The sequence below is a fragment of the Rhinolophus sinicus genome, chromosome 2 (genome assembly GCF_057876585.1).
Source record: "Rhinolophus sinicus isolate RSI-liver-muscle chromosome 2, RSI-T2T, whole genome shotgun sequence".
NCBI classification, from domain to species: Eukaryota; Metazoa; Chordata; class Mammalia; order Chiroptera; family Rhinolophidae; genus Rhinolophus; species Rhinolophus sinicus.
The window spans coordinates 13645826-13662573 of record NC_142502.1 but is presented as its reverse complement, the minus strand read 5'-3'; the positions used below and the strand labels follow the sequence as shown (position 1 = coordinate 13662573).

The window sequence follows — 16748 nt, the reverse complement described above, 5'->3', positions numbered from 1 at the left end:
ACAACTGCTAAGATGTAGACACTTAATTTAGTTCCTGGGTCCCACACCCATCACACTATTACCTGAAGGCCTAGTGAGCCCCGGAAACAGACACAGATATAAGAAGAAAGAAAAGCAGCAGGGCCAGGAAAGTCCTTGAAAGTAGGGAGAAGAACTGATGAGTAGTTAAAAATTGTCAGATTGGAGAAATACAATTTGTAAGACTTGATTTATGCACTAAATTAGGGAAGAAACTTTGCTTGGTGGGAAGAAGTTGGAGACTAGGGGAGAGAGTCTTCAGAGGGATTACTCACTGGGGCCACACAGGAAGCTTAAAGAGGGAAGGGGGGAGGGGAAACAGAGAGAGAGAGAGAGAGAGAGAGAGAGAGAGAGAGAGACTAAAGGAAGCATTCCACAATGGAAGAGCCTTGCTCATACAATTGTGCACTGCAGATGGACAAATGCTGGAACAAAGGGAGACTGGTTATAGGATAGAAAGATAAAAATGGATTTACGAGGTTTTGTATGTCAGAGGTAGGCAGTGATTTTCTCCTCATTTTTTGATCCATGGGATAATAGACTACTAAATACCATAGTTGCAAGACTGGCCCCAAGACATTGTCCTTAGGTCAGATAATTGGGCACATTGTGTACTAAATTATGAATACGCTTATCTCTTCTTTATGCCATTGAGCTTTGAAACCATCCTTTATTCTGAAAAGACTATGAGCCACCCTGTGAGGCAATTTCAATCATTATCATAATATCAGTAGCAGAATCAAATCATGTGCAGCTGGCTTTCTAAAATTAATATAAAATTGCTTCGTGGGTTAGCTGAGAGATAACTTAGATTATCCTCAGGTGAGGACAAATGGATGCATCTTTAATCTTGTCATTTTGAATAGGGTAAAATTATTATTTTTTTTTTAAAGTGAAGATAGTTTAAAACTTACAGAAAAAGTTGAAGAATTTTCAAAATTTTTTACAAACTTGAGGGCTTCATTAAGAGAGCAAAACCCCCTGAGATGTCTGCTCTCACATGTGTTCAAATCTTCTCTGCTACCTAGGGTTGTTTTGTTGTCCTCATGTTCTTCAGAAAGACTGCAGAGCAGGGTTTGTGATTTTTCCTGTCCTGTACTTGCTACTCTTTTTAATTTAAGGGGATGATGTTTATTCTGTTTATGAAAGAAATACATGGTCATTGTAAAGGGAAATATAGAAACATACAATAAAGAAGAAAATAAAACCTAGTATGATTACTTAAAGATAACAGCAGTTAACACTTTCCAGTATTTTCATTATCTTTAAATTATATTTAATTATACAAACAATGCATAAATATAGACTTCTTGAAAAAACTTAAACTGTCCCGCCCCCCCTACCCCCCAGATCCAATTTAGTGTCAGTCCCAGGGATAAGTTCCGTTATTAAAGTGATGTGTGTTTTTTCAGACCTTTTAATCTTTTTTCCCTTTAAATATATCGTGCTTCTCCAAAACTAAGACGTAGCTGGACCATCAGCTCTAATGCGTCTTTTGGAGTAATTTATGTTAAAAATTAACCGAAGACCTGGTCTTATTTTAATATAAGACCCGATCTAATATAATATAATACAATATGGTATATTAGACCGGGTCTTATATTAATTTTTGCTCCAAAAGACGCATTAGAGCTGATGGTCTAGCTACGTTTTATTTTTGAGGAAACATGGTATTTGTACAAAGGACATAGTAATTCCCCCATGTGTGTTTTTTGAAAAAGGGTATCAAACTATAAATCTACACTTTCTTATTTTTGTTCAGTGATATATCTTGGAGATAGTATTATGTCCAAGCATACGGATCTATCTTATACTACCTGTTGCACAGTATTTTATAATATGGAAATGCCTTATGTATTTGCCTGTGTAAATGCCTAATATGTAATTGCCCTATTGATGGGAATTTATATTGTTTCAAACCCTCCTTCCCCTTTTTGCCATTAGAAATAATGAATACTCTTAGACATATCTTTATGTCCATGTGTGAGTATTTTTTGAAGGGAGATAATTGGGGAGTAGAGCTGCTGTACAGTCAGACAGTATTTACATTAAAATTTTTAACAGATACAGCCAAATTGGCAGAGCATCCAAAGGGTTTAACCATTTTATATTCCTGACAACTACATGTGAAAATAACTTTCTTTATGCTTTGCTGACACCTGATATTATCGAACCTTTTATTCTTTCCAAACCGATGAATCAAAAATGGTGTATCTTTGTTTTAATTCTTATCTCCTTGATTAGTAGGGAGATTGAACATCTTTTCAAGTGGTTTTTGGCCATTTGTATTTCTTTTGATGAGAATTCCCTACTTGTATTCATTTTTATTGGGTTGTTTGTGATTTTCTTTCTAATTTGTAGGTGTTTAAAAATATTCTAGGTTCTAATCCTTTTATATATAAAAAAACAATTTCTTTGAGTCTCTCTTTCAGTTATCTATATAAATTGGTTTTTTACAGGGTTGGGACAAAACTGTAGGTACAATTTTGTATTTTGTCTTTTTTTCACTAAAAATTATACGTATTTTCCCAATATCATTAAAGTTTCCAAAAAACATGATTTTAAATGACTAAATATAATTTGTGCGAATGTATCATGTTCTCTTTTTTCTCTTCATGTTAACACGCTTCTGCTCTTGTGCCCTAATTGTTTCTAAGTTTTTGCTGTTGTAGATTTTTGGAAAAATTTGCTAAAGACTGCCTTTCTGAATATCTTTGTATTTAATCCTGAGGTATATTTCCATTTCCTTAGATAATATTATAAGAAGGAAACTCATTGAGACAAATAGTATTAATTTTTAAAGTCCATTGATACATACTGCCAAATTCCTTTCTGAAAATTTTGTACCATTTTTTCTTTCTATGACCAGTGTGTTAGCATGTTTTTCTCATAGAACTGTCTTTGAATATACTTGACTATTAAGTATATTTAAAATGTTGCTAATTTTTATGATCAGAAATAATATCTCACTGATATTATAATTTATATTTAATTGATGACCAGTGAGGTGGGATACTTCTCATTTTGTTAACCATTTATAGTACTTCTGATAATTGTTAGTTCTTCATATAATTTTTCTCTTAGGGCATTGGTTTTCTTAATTGGTTGAGTAGGTTCTCTGCATTTTAAGGTTTTGACTCTTTTTAATTTTTGCAAATATTTTTCTTTCATTTTAGATTTTATTTATACATATTGAATTTATAGAGGTTCAAAAATTTGTTGTCATTTGTGATTTTTTTCTTTGATGTTCTTCCATTGCTTCTATACTTAGAAAATCCTTTTCAAGATAAGATAAATATAAATTTATAGTACTTTTTATAATTGCATTTTTTATATTCAGTGCTTTAAGTCTATATTTATTTTGGCTTATAATGTGTAATACAGCTCTAATCTCTCTGCCGTTGCTTTAGTAATTTGCTTCACTATTTATTGACCAATATTTTCTTTCCCCACTCTTCATGATGCTTCTTTTTTCATACACTAAATTCTTCTGAGAACTGGAGGCTAAGGACTGTTCCGGGGTTTCTATTGATCTTTCTGTTGATTTCCTGCTAAATATCCCGTTGTTTTAATTAGATATTTTTCAAAATGAGAATTTTTAAAAAGGGCATATTTAAAAATGCCTCTAAGCCACCCAAGGGCAGTTTAGTTTAAGAATCTTCTATCTAGGCACTTCTCGTTTAAAAATGGTTAACACACAGTTAGCATTTCTCTCTTCTATTCCTGGAAATTAGCCACAAGCAACAAAAGAAGATGAGAAACAAACTCCAATTTTTGATGCAACCAAGAGATGGCTGAAATCCTAAAACCCAAGATAAGTGGAAGGCCTTCCCAAAGCAGTGGAGGAGGTTGAGCGGAGGTGCATGTGGGAGGCACCACAGCTGCAGAGTAGAAAGAGCTAGGCAAGCTCATTTTCCAAGGGCGATTGGCAGACTCAGAGGAGTCAGGCCAAACCCCTTGTTTGTAAAAAGATAGAAGTGTGTGGACTGGCAGTGGGAGCTTCTCTTCACCTTCTCGGGTTCCAAAAAGCAGGAGAGGGAGGTCTAAATAAAAATCACACTGCAAGCCAGATGTGTGGGCGACCCTGGAGTAGTGCTCTCAGGGCGAGCCTGCATTGTGCTAAGCCCTCCAGTTGTTTCTCTCCATGGGCTGGAAGGATACATAGGTCAGATAAAGTTATCCACAAAATCCTGTGTCTTAGGGAAACTGCTGCTTGGCTAGAACGTGAATGACCCTATTTTCCCACCCCTGTGTGTACAGAAAGCTCTTCCACAGCTGGTCTAGCAAACACTCACCTCCTATTGAGCAATTTAAAAGGAAACAGCACAGGATTATTTAAGGCTGCCAAGAGCAACAACTAAAGGTAAGGGGCGGGGGAAGGGAGGAATAGGAAAAAGATGACAAATGAAGAGGGTCTACCAGAAACTGTTGCTATTATGCAAAGAGGAATTGTGACCAAACATTTCATCCTGAATAAAACAACTGGATGAAACCACTACTTACCTGAAGCATGTTCAGAAAGCAAGACCTAGGACCTCAAGAAAAATGCGGTAAGGCATAAAGATGAAACGTGATCTGGCAGAGTTTAGAAAAGAAAGACACAAAAGGAGGTGAAACTGTTACAGAAATAAGAACAAGAGTGGAAGATACACAGGGAGACAGGCAGGCATGGAGAAGAAATGAGAAGAAAAAAAATGAAATGGAAATGAAGAATTAAAAGCCATAGGCAGAAAAATGAATGAAATGAAATACACGGAAAAGAATTAAGCATATGTATAGAGTCCCCTGAAAAGAATACTACTAGCATCAGAAAGGAAGGTGAAAAGTAGTGTAAGCGTTTTGAGTTCTCTCATCTAACAACTTGCTGTTACAGTTGAAAGAGAAGTACTTAGAATGATAATACAAAGATCAAAGATTAGAAGTTGGAAGAGAGGGAGGAAAGGGGTGAGGAAGAGGAGATAGCTATTGGAGTGAATCAGTAGATATTATCTAAATCAGTAAAGGGATGAAAGGTATTATTTAAAGTTATAAACTTAGAACAAAAATACAAACCTTAATATAAACTTAGAAACAAAAATACAAAATTATCAGATGAAAAACACACAAAGCAAACTGATACTGTAATGAAATATTTTGAAAGAGCAATAAAAATAAGAAGCATAACATAAAACAATGCAGCAGAACTAATATAGCCAAACTTATCTTTCAGATTAACCGATGTAATTGTAGTCAAGTCATCTAATAAGGAAAAAAGAATTTTAGAATTGATCACAAAGCCAAAACCAACTTTATTTACAGCGGGGACATCTAAAACAAAGTGATACAGAAAGGTTGACAATGAAGAGATGGATTAAGGTATATGTCGTCAGATGCAAACAAAAAGAAATCAGGAATCATGAGCTCAATATCAGAAAGGTTGAATTCTGAGCAGACAGGATTCAGTGAGATAAATAGTGGCACATTCTGATGCTATGTGATACAGTTCACAGTGAAGATACGAAAGTTTTGAACCTCTGTACCAAACGGAACAGCACCAGCATCCATAAAGCAAGAATACAAGTGCTACACGGTGGTAGAGAATTACAGTAGTAATAGGAGGCTTTAACTCACCTCTCTGAATTCATGACAGAGTAAAAGGATAGGAATTAGGCGAGGCTAGAAGTGCCTAATTAAAAAAATGAATAAAGTAGAACTACTTGATACTTATTGAAGTCCAAGTTCTGAGGACAGAGAATACACCTTCTGTTCAAGTGCCCCTGGGACATTCATAAAATCGGGCATTCACAAAAACCTCAATACATTCCCTGAAGTAGAAATAATATAGCAAGGGTGATGGCGAAAATACATGATGGCTGGTGTAGCAAGGGCACCTTCCAGTTGGAATGGACCCAATTCTGCATGGACACCAGTCAACCGACTGGTATATGCCAGTGAATGTCGGCCCTAATGCAGACCGTATTCTCTGAGCACAGTGCAATAAAGGAGAAATCCTGAACAAATCCAGAAAACAAAGAGCCACCACAACAAAATCTCAGACAACTCAGGTCAAAGAAGACATTCCAACCAATTGAAGAATCTCTAGAAGATAGCCATGAAGAATGCTCCATAAGACTCTATGGGATCGAAAAGAAGGGCTAAGAGGAAAAGCTTGGCCCTAAATAAGTACCTTCGTGTATTCTTTCAGCATTCAGGTGCCTCTCCTTGTCCCTGTAATACTGTCAGGCTATTGCCACACATTTCTTCTCAGTGCAGCTACCTCAGAGTGTCTTGAAGGAATGGATTTCTGTAGAATTTTCCAGAGTCGCATTCAACACAGAATTGTCTCTGGGGCTCAGTCTGCGTTCTTTTTAGAAACAGAACCAGTAGGATCTGTCTGTCTATCTGTCTGTCTATCTATCATCTGTCATCTGTCTGTCTATCTATCTATCTGTCTGTCTGTCTGTCTGTCTGTCTGCCTGCCTGCCTGCCTGCCTACCTATCTATCTGTCAAGAGATTTTTGATAAGGAATTGGCCTTTATGCTAAGGAGTGTGCAATAATGGAGGCTGAGAAGTACCAAGATCTGCAGTTGGTAAGCTGGAGACTCAGGGAGAGCGATGTTGCAAGTTCCAGTGTGTGGGTGAGTCCAAAGCAGAGGAAGACTGATGGCCCAGCTCCAAGACAGACGAAGAGCAAATTCTCCCTTACTCAGCCTTTTTGTTCCATCCAGGCCGTCAGTGGACTGGGTGAGGCCCACCCAGCTGGGGAGAGTCATCTGCTTTACTCCGTCTACCGATTCAAAAGTTAATCTCATAACAGAAACACCCTCACAGACACACCCAGAATAATGGCTAATCAAATATCTGGATACCCTGTGGCTTAGTCAAGTTGATACATAAAATTAACAATCACAGTTACTAAGAGACATATAATCACTGAACAAATGGGAAAAAAAATGATTTTTTAGTTGGAAGACTCAGCATTTAAAATATGTCAATTCTCCCTAAGTTTGTTTATAAAATTAATTGAGCCCAATAAAAATTATCAGATGAAAAACAAAGCAAACTGATACTGTAATGAAATATTTTGAAAGAGCAATAAAAATAAGAAACATAACATAAAACATAAAAGTTTGGAATTTCATAAACTCACTCTAAATTTCACATGGTAAAAATAAGAATAGCCAGGAATTTTCTGCAGAAGAAGCCCTACCAAGTACTAACATGAGTGAGCTCAGAGCTGCCTTTCCAGCCCTGTCCCTACTCTTCTTCACCTGCTCTTGTCCCTTAGCCTCACCGCCTTCTCTCAGATCCTTGATTGTACAGGGCATACTCCTGCCACAGGACCTTTGCTCGGACATTTTGCTGTTTGAATGATGTGTTTTGCTCCTGCTTCAAAACCTCTTGCCTTTTTAATTCCTATCTAATCATCACTCTTTTAGGGAAATCTTTCCTTCCCACATCTGGAATCTTAAGTCACTTTCCTCTGTTGTCTGCTTCTTTCTTTCCTTCCTTGAATTGATTTCAGTTTGTAATTATGAAATAATTAGTGTGGTTGTTTGATAAGTGATGTTTTTCTTATCAGACTGTAAGCTCAGTGCCTGACCCAGAGAAGGTTTTCAGTAAATATTTGTTGACAAGTAATCGCCAGTCTGCTGGACTGTGAACAGTGATTCAGACCTAGCAACAGTTTTCTAAACTGTATAATCAATAGTCTTCCTGGGGGTGGCTGGTTAGCTCAGTTGGTTAGAGTGCAGTGCTCTTAACAACAAAGTTGCCCGTTCGATCCCTGCACGGACCACTGTGAGATGTGCCCTCCACAACTAGATTGAAACAACTGCTTGACTTGGAGCTGATCGGTCCTGGAAAAATACACAAATAAATAAAAGTTAAAAAAAACAAAAGTCTTCCTCATGGAGGCTCTGCTCCCGTGTCAAAGGTAATGATACCTTAATGGGTAGCTTCTTTCATCCGTGAACATTTGAAGGTATTGATGCTTTTGGTGGTGGTCTGCATTCGATCGTAACCTCCTAAAATGAAGGGCCGCGTCTGAACTGTCTTGTGTGGCTCTTTATATTACGTCCAATGGACACAATATATTTTCACAAGGGGGCATAAAATTATGGTGTGACTACATCATTGCCTGAAAAATGATGTTAGTCATTGGAAGAAATAATCGTAGCTCTTGAAGAACTTACTTTCCTAAGGAATTGTATAAAACGGTGTGCCAAACACATGATAGCTCCAGCCTCTCCTGAGTGACATAGGTCTTCACCATGGCAGATTTTAGAAAATATTGCTGTGGTGGTTAGGGTGGAGAATTTCCTTCTGAATACTGATGAGGCTGAGCAGGATGTGGTTCTCTTATTAGAGGCAATGAAACATTTTATGTTTTCTCCCCAGGAGTACATACCTACCATCTTCTTGGATATGTTGTGCTTGGCAAACACTGGCTGTTACTAAGTGCACTTGAAGGGTTTGTTTGGCAGTTTGTGGATTGAAACACACTAGTCATGACAACGATTGTTGTAAAGTTAAGAGCGTTAGAATTACTTTTGCATTCATGAGTATTTCCAAACAGTAGTCTTTGGCAGTTGAGTAACTGAGCAGTCAGGAACAGGTTTTCCTGGTGTTTCCCCTGAGACCACTTAGATAATTCCAGGAAACCCTCCTTTATGTGACCTCTTTCATATTCCTTCAAAAATGAGTGGCTTTCTTGTATGTCTTTCAGAAAGACCACAGGCCCTGGAAATGCCATACAGGTTGGGGATAGGTATCTTTTCAAGCTCAGGAATAATTCTTGAAAGAAGCAGAAGTTATGGCGTGAGTAGGACACAAACAGAACCAGAGGTGGCAGACTGAGAACCACAGGCCAAACCCATCAAATCTGCTCTGCAGATGTGTTTATTTGGGTCATTACGGTGTGTCTTTTTTTTTTTTTTTTTTTTAAACAGTGAAATAAGTTGCCAAGCTACAAACACTGGGAATTTTTTTCTTCAAAAAGTTTGAATATATGACTTGTCTTGACAAACTGGAATAGTTTGGCCATGTTGGGATCCATATTTCTGCATTGACAGCCATTCGTGGAGCTGAGGGCTGTTCCCTTCCAGATGGGATGGGGCAAGGACTCCTCACATACCACCACCCTATCTCCGGTCTCAGGCATGCATTTGAGTCACCTTCATGACCCCGAGATAGGCTATGAGATAGAGGCTAAATGGCATTGTGAATAATTACGAAGGACACAGCCTTTTACATTTAACTCACACAATCTCTTTGATCATCAAACAAAACACTATTCAACAGATGAGATGAATTGATGACCTTTATTGTCTGGAAACAGAAGAACGATGAAAACTGCCTCCTAGTTCCATGTGATGTCCCATTGTGTCTCTTCTGACTATTCTTTTTAACTGTAGGCTCTGGTCGGAGGTCAAATAGCACTTGAGTCAGGTGGAAGGGAAGTCTCTAAACTGGCAAAGGCCAATTCTTAGCCACGCTGGGGGAGCACCTCCTTCATTCCTGGGCTGCCTCCGGGCCTCCCTTAGGATTTTGAGACTGAGAGCAAAATGATGGGAACAAAACACTTCTCTGGGCAGCATTTTCAACACATGTGGACTATGAAGAACACGTCTGCATTTAATCTTGCTCTGCACAGCTGCACAGAAAAGATTGTTTTCACTCTTCTTTATATTTTGTCTTTTGGGGAACTCTATCAGGAAATTTACGATCATCTTTTGGAAGCTCCGGTCAGTCGGGAGCAATTAAACCACTATCGGAATGTGGCTGAAAATGCCCGAAGTGAACTTGCAGCAACTTTGGTCAAATTTGAATGTGCTCAGTCTGAGGTAAGATTATGTATCTTCATAATTCAGAAATGGGACTTTTTAGCTTCTTGTAGAGTAAAGCAGAGCATAGAGGTAATTACAAAGAGGATAGTAGGACACAGATTTAAACCTTTTGGCAAAGTTTGTGCTTTTTCCCTTATTGCGTGCCTATCTCCTAGTTGTAGAGAATTCCTGAGAATTTATGCCTTTGCCATACTGTAAGGCAAGGTGACGTGGGTTGGATTCTAGATCTCAGGAAAGCTCCACAGCCTGAGAGACCTGGGACACCTGAGGACTTCGGGTTGAAGCTGCATGGGCTTCAGAGAACTTTCAGCATTTCTCAGACTATGTTCCCTTAGTGTGGATCGCTTGCAATCTACATCCCTTTCTGATGGTAGTTCTGATTGGCTGGGGGGAAATTCTAGGAAGATGGTTGGACTCCATCTACCCCCTGGGCTGGGTCAGGTCTATTGTGGAATTTCTGAGCAAGTCTATCTAGACCCATTCTGCTCACAGCCTGGAGGCCCCAAGGAGTCCAGGCTTGTCTGCGAGGTAACTAGTGATCTCACTGGGCCGGCAGGATCCCACTGAAAGATGAGTTAATAACATGTGAGTGAGTGAGTGTGAGTGTGTGTAAGAAGAGAGAACGGATGGATGATACTCACAGTTTCAAAGAAGAACATGTATCCATACAGTTTTCTTACATGTGCTCAACTTAATAGAGCACATACATTGTCCAGCATTTTGATGCCACGGAATTAATAAAAGTTAAAATATGTCTTTTGTGTAAATCCTACAATGATTTTCCTTTTCTCCCATATTTTCCCGGAAATCTGAATATTATTTTTCTTTATCACTCACAGTGAAGGTCTAGAAGGCAAGTGGGAGAATGCAGCAGTATTTCGAATAATCTGTCTTTACTTGGGAATCAGTTGTAGCCATGAAATTACAAATAGCACAGCTTGTAGGTTCTTTGTTTCACTTTAGCAGCAATAGCAGCAATACAGATTTGGAAAATGGGTTTCCATTGCAAAATATTTTATTGCCTTTTGCAAAAGACACCACAGTTGTCTCTTGAGAGGCACTAAATTACCACAAGGCATTGCTCAATTGGTTTTGAAAAAAAACACAAAAACACAAAACAACAGAACATGAAGTCCATTATTTAGGCATAATTTCCCATCTGGTAATAAAGATACAGATATGGAAAAAAAAAAGAAAAAGAAAGGAAAGGTGGATTAAGTCACGAATAAAAGAATGAAATTTTAAAGTATAGTTTTGGGTTTCTTAAAGGTACTTCACACTAATGCCATGGAAATCCTTTTTGACTTTATTTCTTTTCCATGTTAGCTTCGAAACCTCCAATCAAAAATGCTTTCTAAAGAAGTTTTCTGTCAAGAATTGAAAGCTGAGATGGAGAACTACAAAGAGAACAATGCCAGAAAATCATCTCTCCTCACCTCTTTGAGAGACAGAGTTCAGGAGCTGGAAGGAGAATCAGCAATGCTTTCTTCCTTTAAAATTAGAGCAGACATCACAGCTCACACTGCAATCAAGGAGAACCAGGAGTTAAAGAAGAAAGTTGTAGCACTCAACGAGAAATTACAGTAAGGGTATTTCAATATATTTCTTTAGTTAGTGTCAAAATACTAGCTTCTGAGAGCAGGATACGCCTTTGAATGTTCTCGCATTTTGCATTGTTTGGCCTTGAAACTCAATTTGGAAAAAAATTGACCGCGAATCTTTGGAACCTTGAACATTTTTCCCAAGTTCATTTCTAAATGTCACTAAGAGTCCTAACGCAGCATTGTCCGAAGCATGTGTATGTCCTATTGAATAGGGCTACACATGATTAAATATACAATGTGGAAGATTTCCTCTAAGTAGAGGTTTAACCAGAGGTAGAGGTGGTGGAGTCCTACACAGGGGGAGGCATTAATTCAGAAGCTAGTTATAAAAATACCCCGGGAGCCCAGAGCACCCCAGGCCACCCCAAACATGTCTCATTAGGTTTCATTGCCAGTTTATGCAGAGAACTCATGAAACTTAGGTTTTCTACGCTTAGCTCTGGCAAAAGGTGATTACTGAGACAAAATTGAGAACTAGTTGTTCCGAAAATATACTTTTAAAAGTCGACATGTTATACCTTAAATAACTTTATTAATAAAATAAGTGGAATTTATTTTACTTATTACCTCTTGGAAAAAAAAAATCCAGCACTTTTAGCTCTTGTCCTCTTTCTCTCCTTCCACTTACAGCAAAACTCTTTAAAATGTTTGTGCGTACTGACTGTTCCAATTTCTCTCCTCTCTCCTTCTCTCTTGGATCTACTCCACTGAAACCCTTCACTAAGGTGACTAAAGACCACACATTGCAAATTAAGTGATTAAGTCTTTCTCTTTCTTGAACTACCAGTCTGTTAATCACAGTGGGTTTCTCCCTGAAATTCTATCTTCTTTTGGCTTTTGGGATGCTACACGCGCCTGCTCTCTACAGTACTGGTCTAGCTGTGATGTCATGATCGCTTTTGATTTTTTGTCCTCATCTCCGTGACTTCCAAATATTAGAGTGCCCCCGGCCTCAGTCCTGGAATCTCTCTTTTGGTTCCATCTACATTCACTCTCTCGTTAACCTCATCCAGCCTCGTGACTTTCAGAATGATCTAAATTCTAGTGACGCCCACATTTCTCTGTCTAGCCTGGATCTCTTCCCAGAGCGCCAGACCCACAGATCTTACTACCTACTGGGCATCTCCACGTGGTTGTCCAACAGGCATCTCAAACTTCACACGTCCAAAACTGAGCTGCTGGCGTTGCCGCAAAATCCTCTTGCATGTTTCCTCATCTCATTTAACGGGAACTCCATTCTTGTAGTTGATCAGGTCAAAAATCTTGGGTCATCCTTGGTTCTCTTTCTTTTTCACATGTCTGATCCTTCAGTAAATCCCATCATTAATCTCTATCTTCAAAATAAATCTACTAACCTGATTACTAACCTGGTCCATGCAACTGCCATCTCTCACCTGGATGGCTCCAGTAGCCTCCTCAGTAGTTTTCCTGCCTCTGCCTGTGTCCCTGGCAGTCAGTGATCTTGATAAAACACAAATTAGATCCTATCAGTCCTCTTCTCACAGCCTTCCAGTGACTCCTTTTCTCTCTCAGGGTAAAGACAAAGTGTTTTCTAGGACCTAAAAGGCTCATCCTGACCTAGTTTTGCTTCCATTCTCTCCCTATTCCGAAGCCCTCTGGCTTCTTTGCTACCCCTCAAACATACCGGGTACGATCCTACCTCAGGGCTTTTGCACTTGCTGAGCCCTTTTCCTGGAAAGCTCCGTCCTGCAGATACTGCATGACTGCCTCTTTGCTCCCTTTAGGTCTTCACTCAAAAATCACCTTCCCAGGGAGGGCTTCCTTCAGTGACTACATCTAAAATGTTACCCTGCTCCCCCCAAATATTTCTTACCATCTTTTCTGCTTTTTTTTAAATCTCCAGCCCTTTTATAATATACTATACTTCCTAGGCACATTAATACTTTGATTACTGTTTGTCTTCCCAACTATAACCTCCACAAGGGCAAAGATCTTTATCTGTTTGTTTACTTCTTTATCTTTAGCACCTTTAAATAGATCATGATGCATAGTAAGTGACCAATAGATATTTATTAAGTAAATGTGTAATAAAAGTGATAAATACTCACTGTAAAAGAGTTTTTTAAAATATAGAAAAGTCCCAAAAAGAAATTAAAATTACTCAAAACCTTGTGATTTCAGAACAGCTATAGTTAACATTTTGTTGAACAGATTTTCAGAGAGTGGTACATAAAAGACATGTAATGAACAATTTTTACTGAATAATATCTTGTAGATATTTTAGAAAGTCGTTCATTGTATCAGTTTTAATGGCCCATGATATTCCATTGCCTGAAATGTCATAATTCACTTAACCATTTTTCCTTGCTATTTCCTGTAGGTATTTAGGTTAGTTCCACCCACAAAAATTATTATAAACCAAGATGCAATGAATTTCATGTGCATTTATATTTTCACATTTATGTGATTACGTCCTTAGGATAGATTCCTGGAACTTTGTTGGGTCAAAGTGAAATGCAATAGAAAGGGAAACAGTTTAGAAATCCTTGGTACTGAGAAGTAAGATCGAAATCTTGGGGTTAATGTATGGTATCTTACACATAAATCAATCAGAACATAGCATCAGTTGTGCCTTTCATGAGTCAGAGAGACTGAATAAATACTACCTTGCATAGGCCGATGAGAAGAACTTAGAGATATATTGATGTTGGTCTTTTATTGTTACACATTATTCTACATATAAATATAATATGCTTTTGAGCAAATACAGTTACATGCTTTGTTAATCTCTGAATAGAGTGAAAGGATATGCAGTAAACACTCAACGTGGTAAAAAGGGAAAGTAATAATCATGTTTATTATCTAGCATACTGAAAAAAATGCTACCAAATTACTGACATGATTCTAATTTGCCTTTAAAATATGTCCATTTTTTGATGCTCTCTTAGTCTCTAACAGTTAAAGCATTAGAAATAGACTGTGCTATTTCAGTAAACCTATCTGAGATTTGAAATCAAGTATAAATCGATTGATTTTCCTTGATTGGCCCATTCCAATGCTCTTTAAATGTATGTGAGAACTAATATGATCTTTGCTAGTGATAAAGCACCTCTCTGTCCCAGAGGTGGAAACATCCCCTGCTTCTGATGTATTTTTTATTGTAGTTATTCTTGGCCATGAACCGGGGAATGCCCTAACTAACCCTTATAGAACATTGTGTGATGTTCTAAGCATGGTTCCCTAGAATCAACGAAGCAGTAGTCTCCTTCTTCCCCATGAAGCCCCAACAGAGACCCATGGCAGCATGGATCCACGTGTGACCTAGAAGTCTACCTGCCACTTTGGCAGATGGCAGAAGGTTGGGGACAGGAGACAGAGACTCTGTCTCCCTTGTTGTTACTAGATCTAAGATGCCATGAAGATTTCCCTACATTTTTACAAAATGTAGATGCTCCAGAATTGCTTCCCCTTCTCTGCTTCCTTTACAGGGCTTGTGTGACAGTAATGTGCCCTGTGTCAGGGAAACTGCGTTGTTTTGAAAGTGACGATGGGCTATTTCCCACAGAGAGTTTATGTTCTGAACTTTGATGAATGTTATCTTCTATGGTGTTAAACTTGACTTTTTTTGTTATTTGCCTGATAGAAAGTGTTTAAAGGAAAACGAGGAGACTAAGAATCAAGTCTCAAAGAATTGCAGGGAACATGAGGAATTTCTAGCTCAACTTCATGACTGCTTAGATCCAGACAAGAAGAATGAAAAGGCAGCAGATGAAGATTTAATTCTAAAGGTGTTTGTATGCAGATTAATAAGACTATAAATGTAGGGGTCATTTTGAAATATGCCATGAAAGAAAGAGCTGTGGCTGAGTCTGGGAGTGGCAAGAGAACGGGACATGGCCGAAATGTAGCATTAATCGAGTGTGTGACCTGGGACCAACCATGTCACCTTTCTGAGTCTCAATTCCAAGACCCTTTTTAGCATTATTTGAGGATTAATTATTTTCCAGAAAGGATGAATTGTTTTGTCTGAAATATATTTAGCTTGTCAAATGCAGTCAATTATTCATTTTAATGATGTGTTTTAGGAAGTTGTTTTTTTTTTTAGTTACAGAGACCCCCCCCACCAACCAAAACCAAAAACAGCTGTGTGTCATTGTTGGGTTATTTATTGAATATAAGGTTAAGATTCCTTCTACAGTGCTTTTTAATTTTACATTAAAGCTAAACAATAAAATCCTGCTTTAATGGTAGGTTGCCATAAGATGGAAATGAATTATATCACCTGAATAATTCACTTGGCGTGGAGTGATTCATTAGGGCACCTGGAGGGATGAGTGCTCAGCACGTCTTAGCTCATTTATAAACCTTTCATATATTTGCTTCCTGACAGATTCCCATGCACTGTTCTTAACGGCCAACTCTCAGTGGTTTTATTAGTAAGCTTCCCACAGGTACTCCCTGAAAGCTGTCAAATGATCCCATTTTACCTCAGGAGTGTCCCACTTCACGGATGGGTTTTGGCCGCTCAGGCCTAGAGTCTGCCTGGTACCCTCAAGGTGCCGGCTGCATCTTTTCCGTTTTCCTGGTTGCTGCCCTGTGCTGGGGAGCCTGACAGCAGAAGCCCACCTCGAGGTACAGTTGGGGGATGAGCTTTAAGGACAAGTGGTGGGAAAAAGAAAAGGGAATTCAGAAGTTCCTTCTTTCTCCCTTTCCCCCATCAGAGACAATGTCCCGGTGCTAATCTGGGTGTTGATACCGTATTAATCCGTGCTTTGACATCTGGGGCCTGGCTGACCCAGGAGACTGCCACTCCCAGGGTTAGCCAACTCCTAGTGAATGACTCACCTGGGAGCAAAGCTTTCATGTGTCAACCATCCAATCCAGAGCCCACACCACAACCCCTTCTTCCGTAGGCGCTCATACTCTGGGCCACTGTCCCCTTGGCTTGATCACCCCAGGCCCAGGTCCCAGACAACTAGAGACATCCCTACGCTCCAGAGCCCACGGAAATTACTCAAACTAGCCTATCCTAAGCCTGCTTCTACTGCCTCGCCCATTTCTTCCTGTGGAAAACGTGTTTCCTCCTCGCTCCCTCTGTCTGCTGACCAGCCCTGCTGCTTCCCTGCGTGTCCCCTGCATGGCATGGCCCATCCCTCCTCTTGGGAACTGTGAGTAGCAAACTGTCTTTTCAATGGAAACCTGATCTGTTGGCCTCACCATACCTGAATAATAATATAACAGATTTACAAACAGATACTAGGACCCTAGAGCTTTAGCATCCTAATCACCTGAGCAGGTGCCCGTCTTAAAAAAACAACCACAGTCCAAGAGCAGAAA

The 16748-nt window shown here is 38.9% G+C and overlaps 1 protein-coding gene across 4 annotated transcripts in view; it reads left to right on the top strand.

The window, feature by feature from the left end:
• Positions 1 to 16748, top strand: part of CCDC170 (coiled-coil domain containing 170) — an 88057-nt gene that overhangs the window by 21449 nt on the left and 49860 nt on the right. For 2 of the 4 annotated variants that reach the window (XM_074333710.2, XM_019735451.3), the window contains exons 2-4: positions 9715 to 9843; positions 11173 to 11429; positions 15055 to 15199. In XM_074333710.2, coding sequence (XP_074189811.2) covers positions 9715 to 9843; positions 11173 to 11429; positions 15055 to 15199 — 531 coding nt within the window. The remainder of the gene's footprint in view (positions 1 to 9714; positions 9844 to 11172; positions 11430 to 15054; positions 15200 to 16748) is intronic. The other 2 variants (XM_074333711.2, XM_088795391.1) reach the window with 1 other exon arrangement.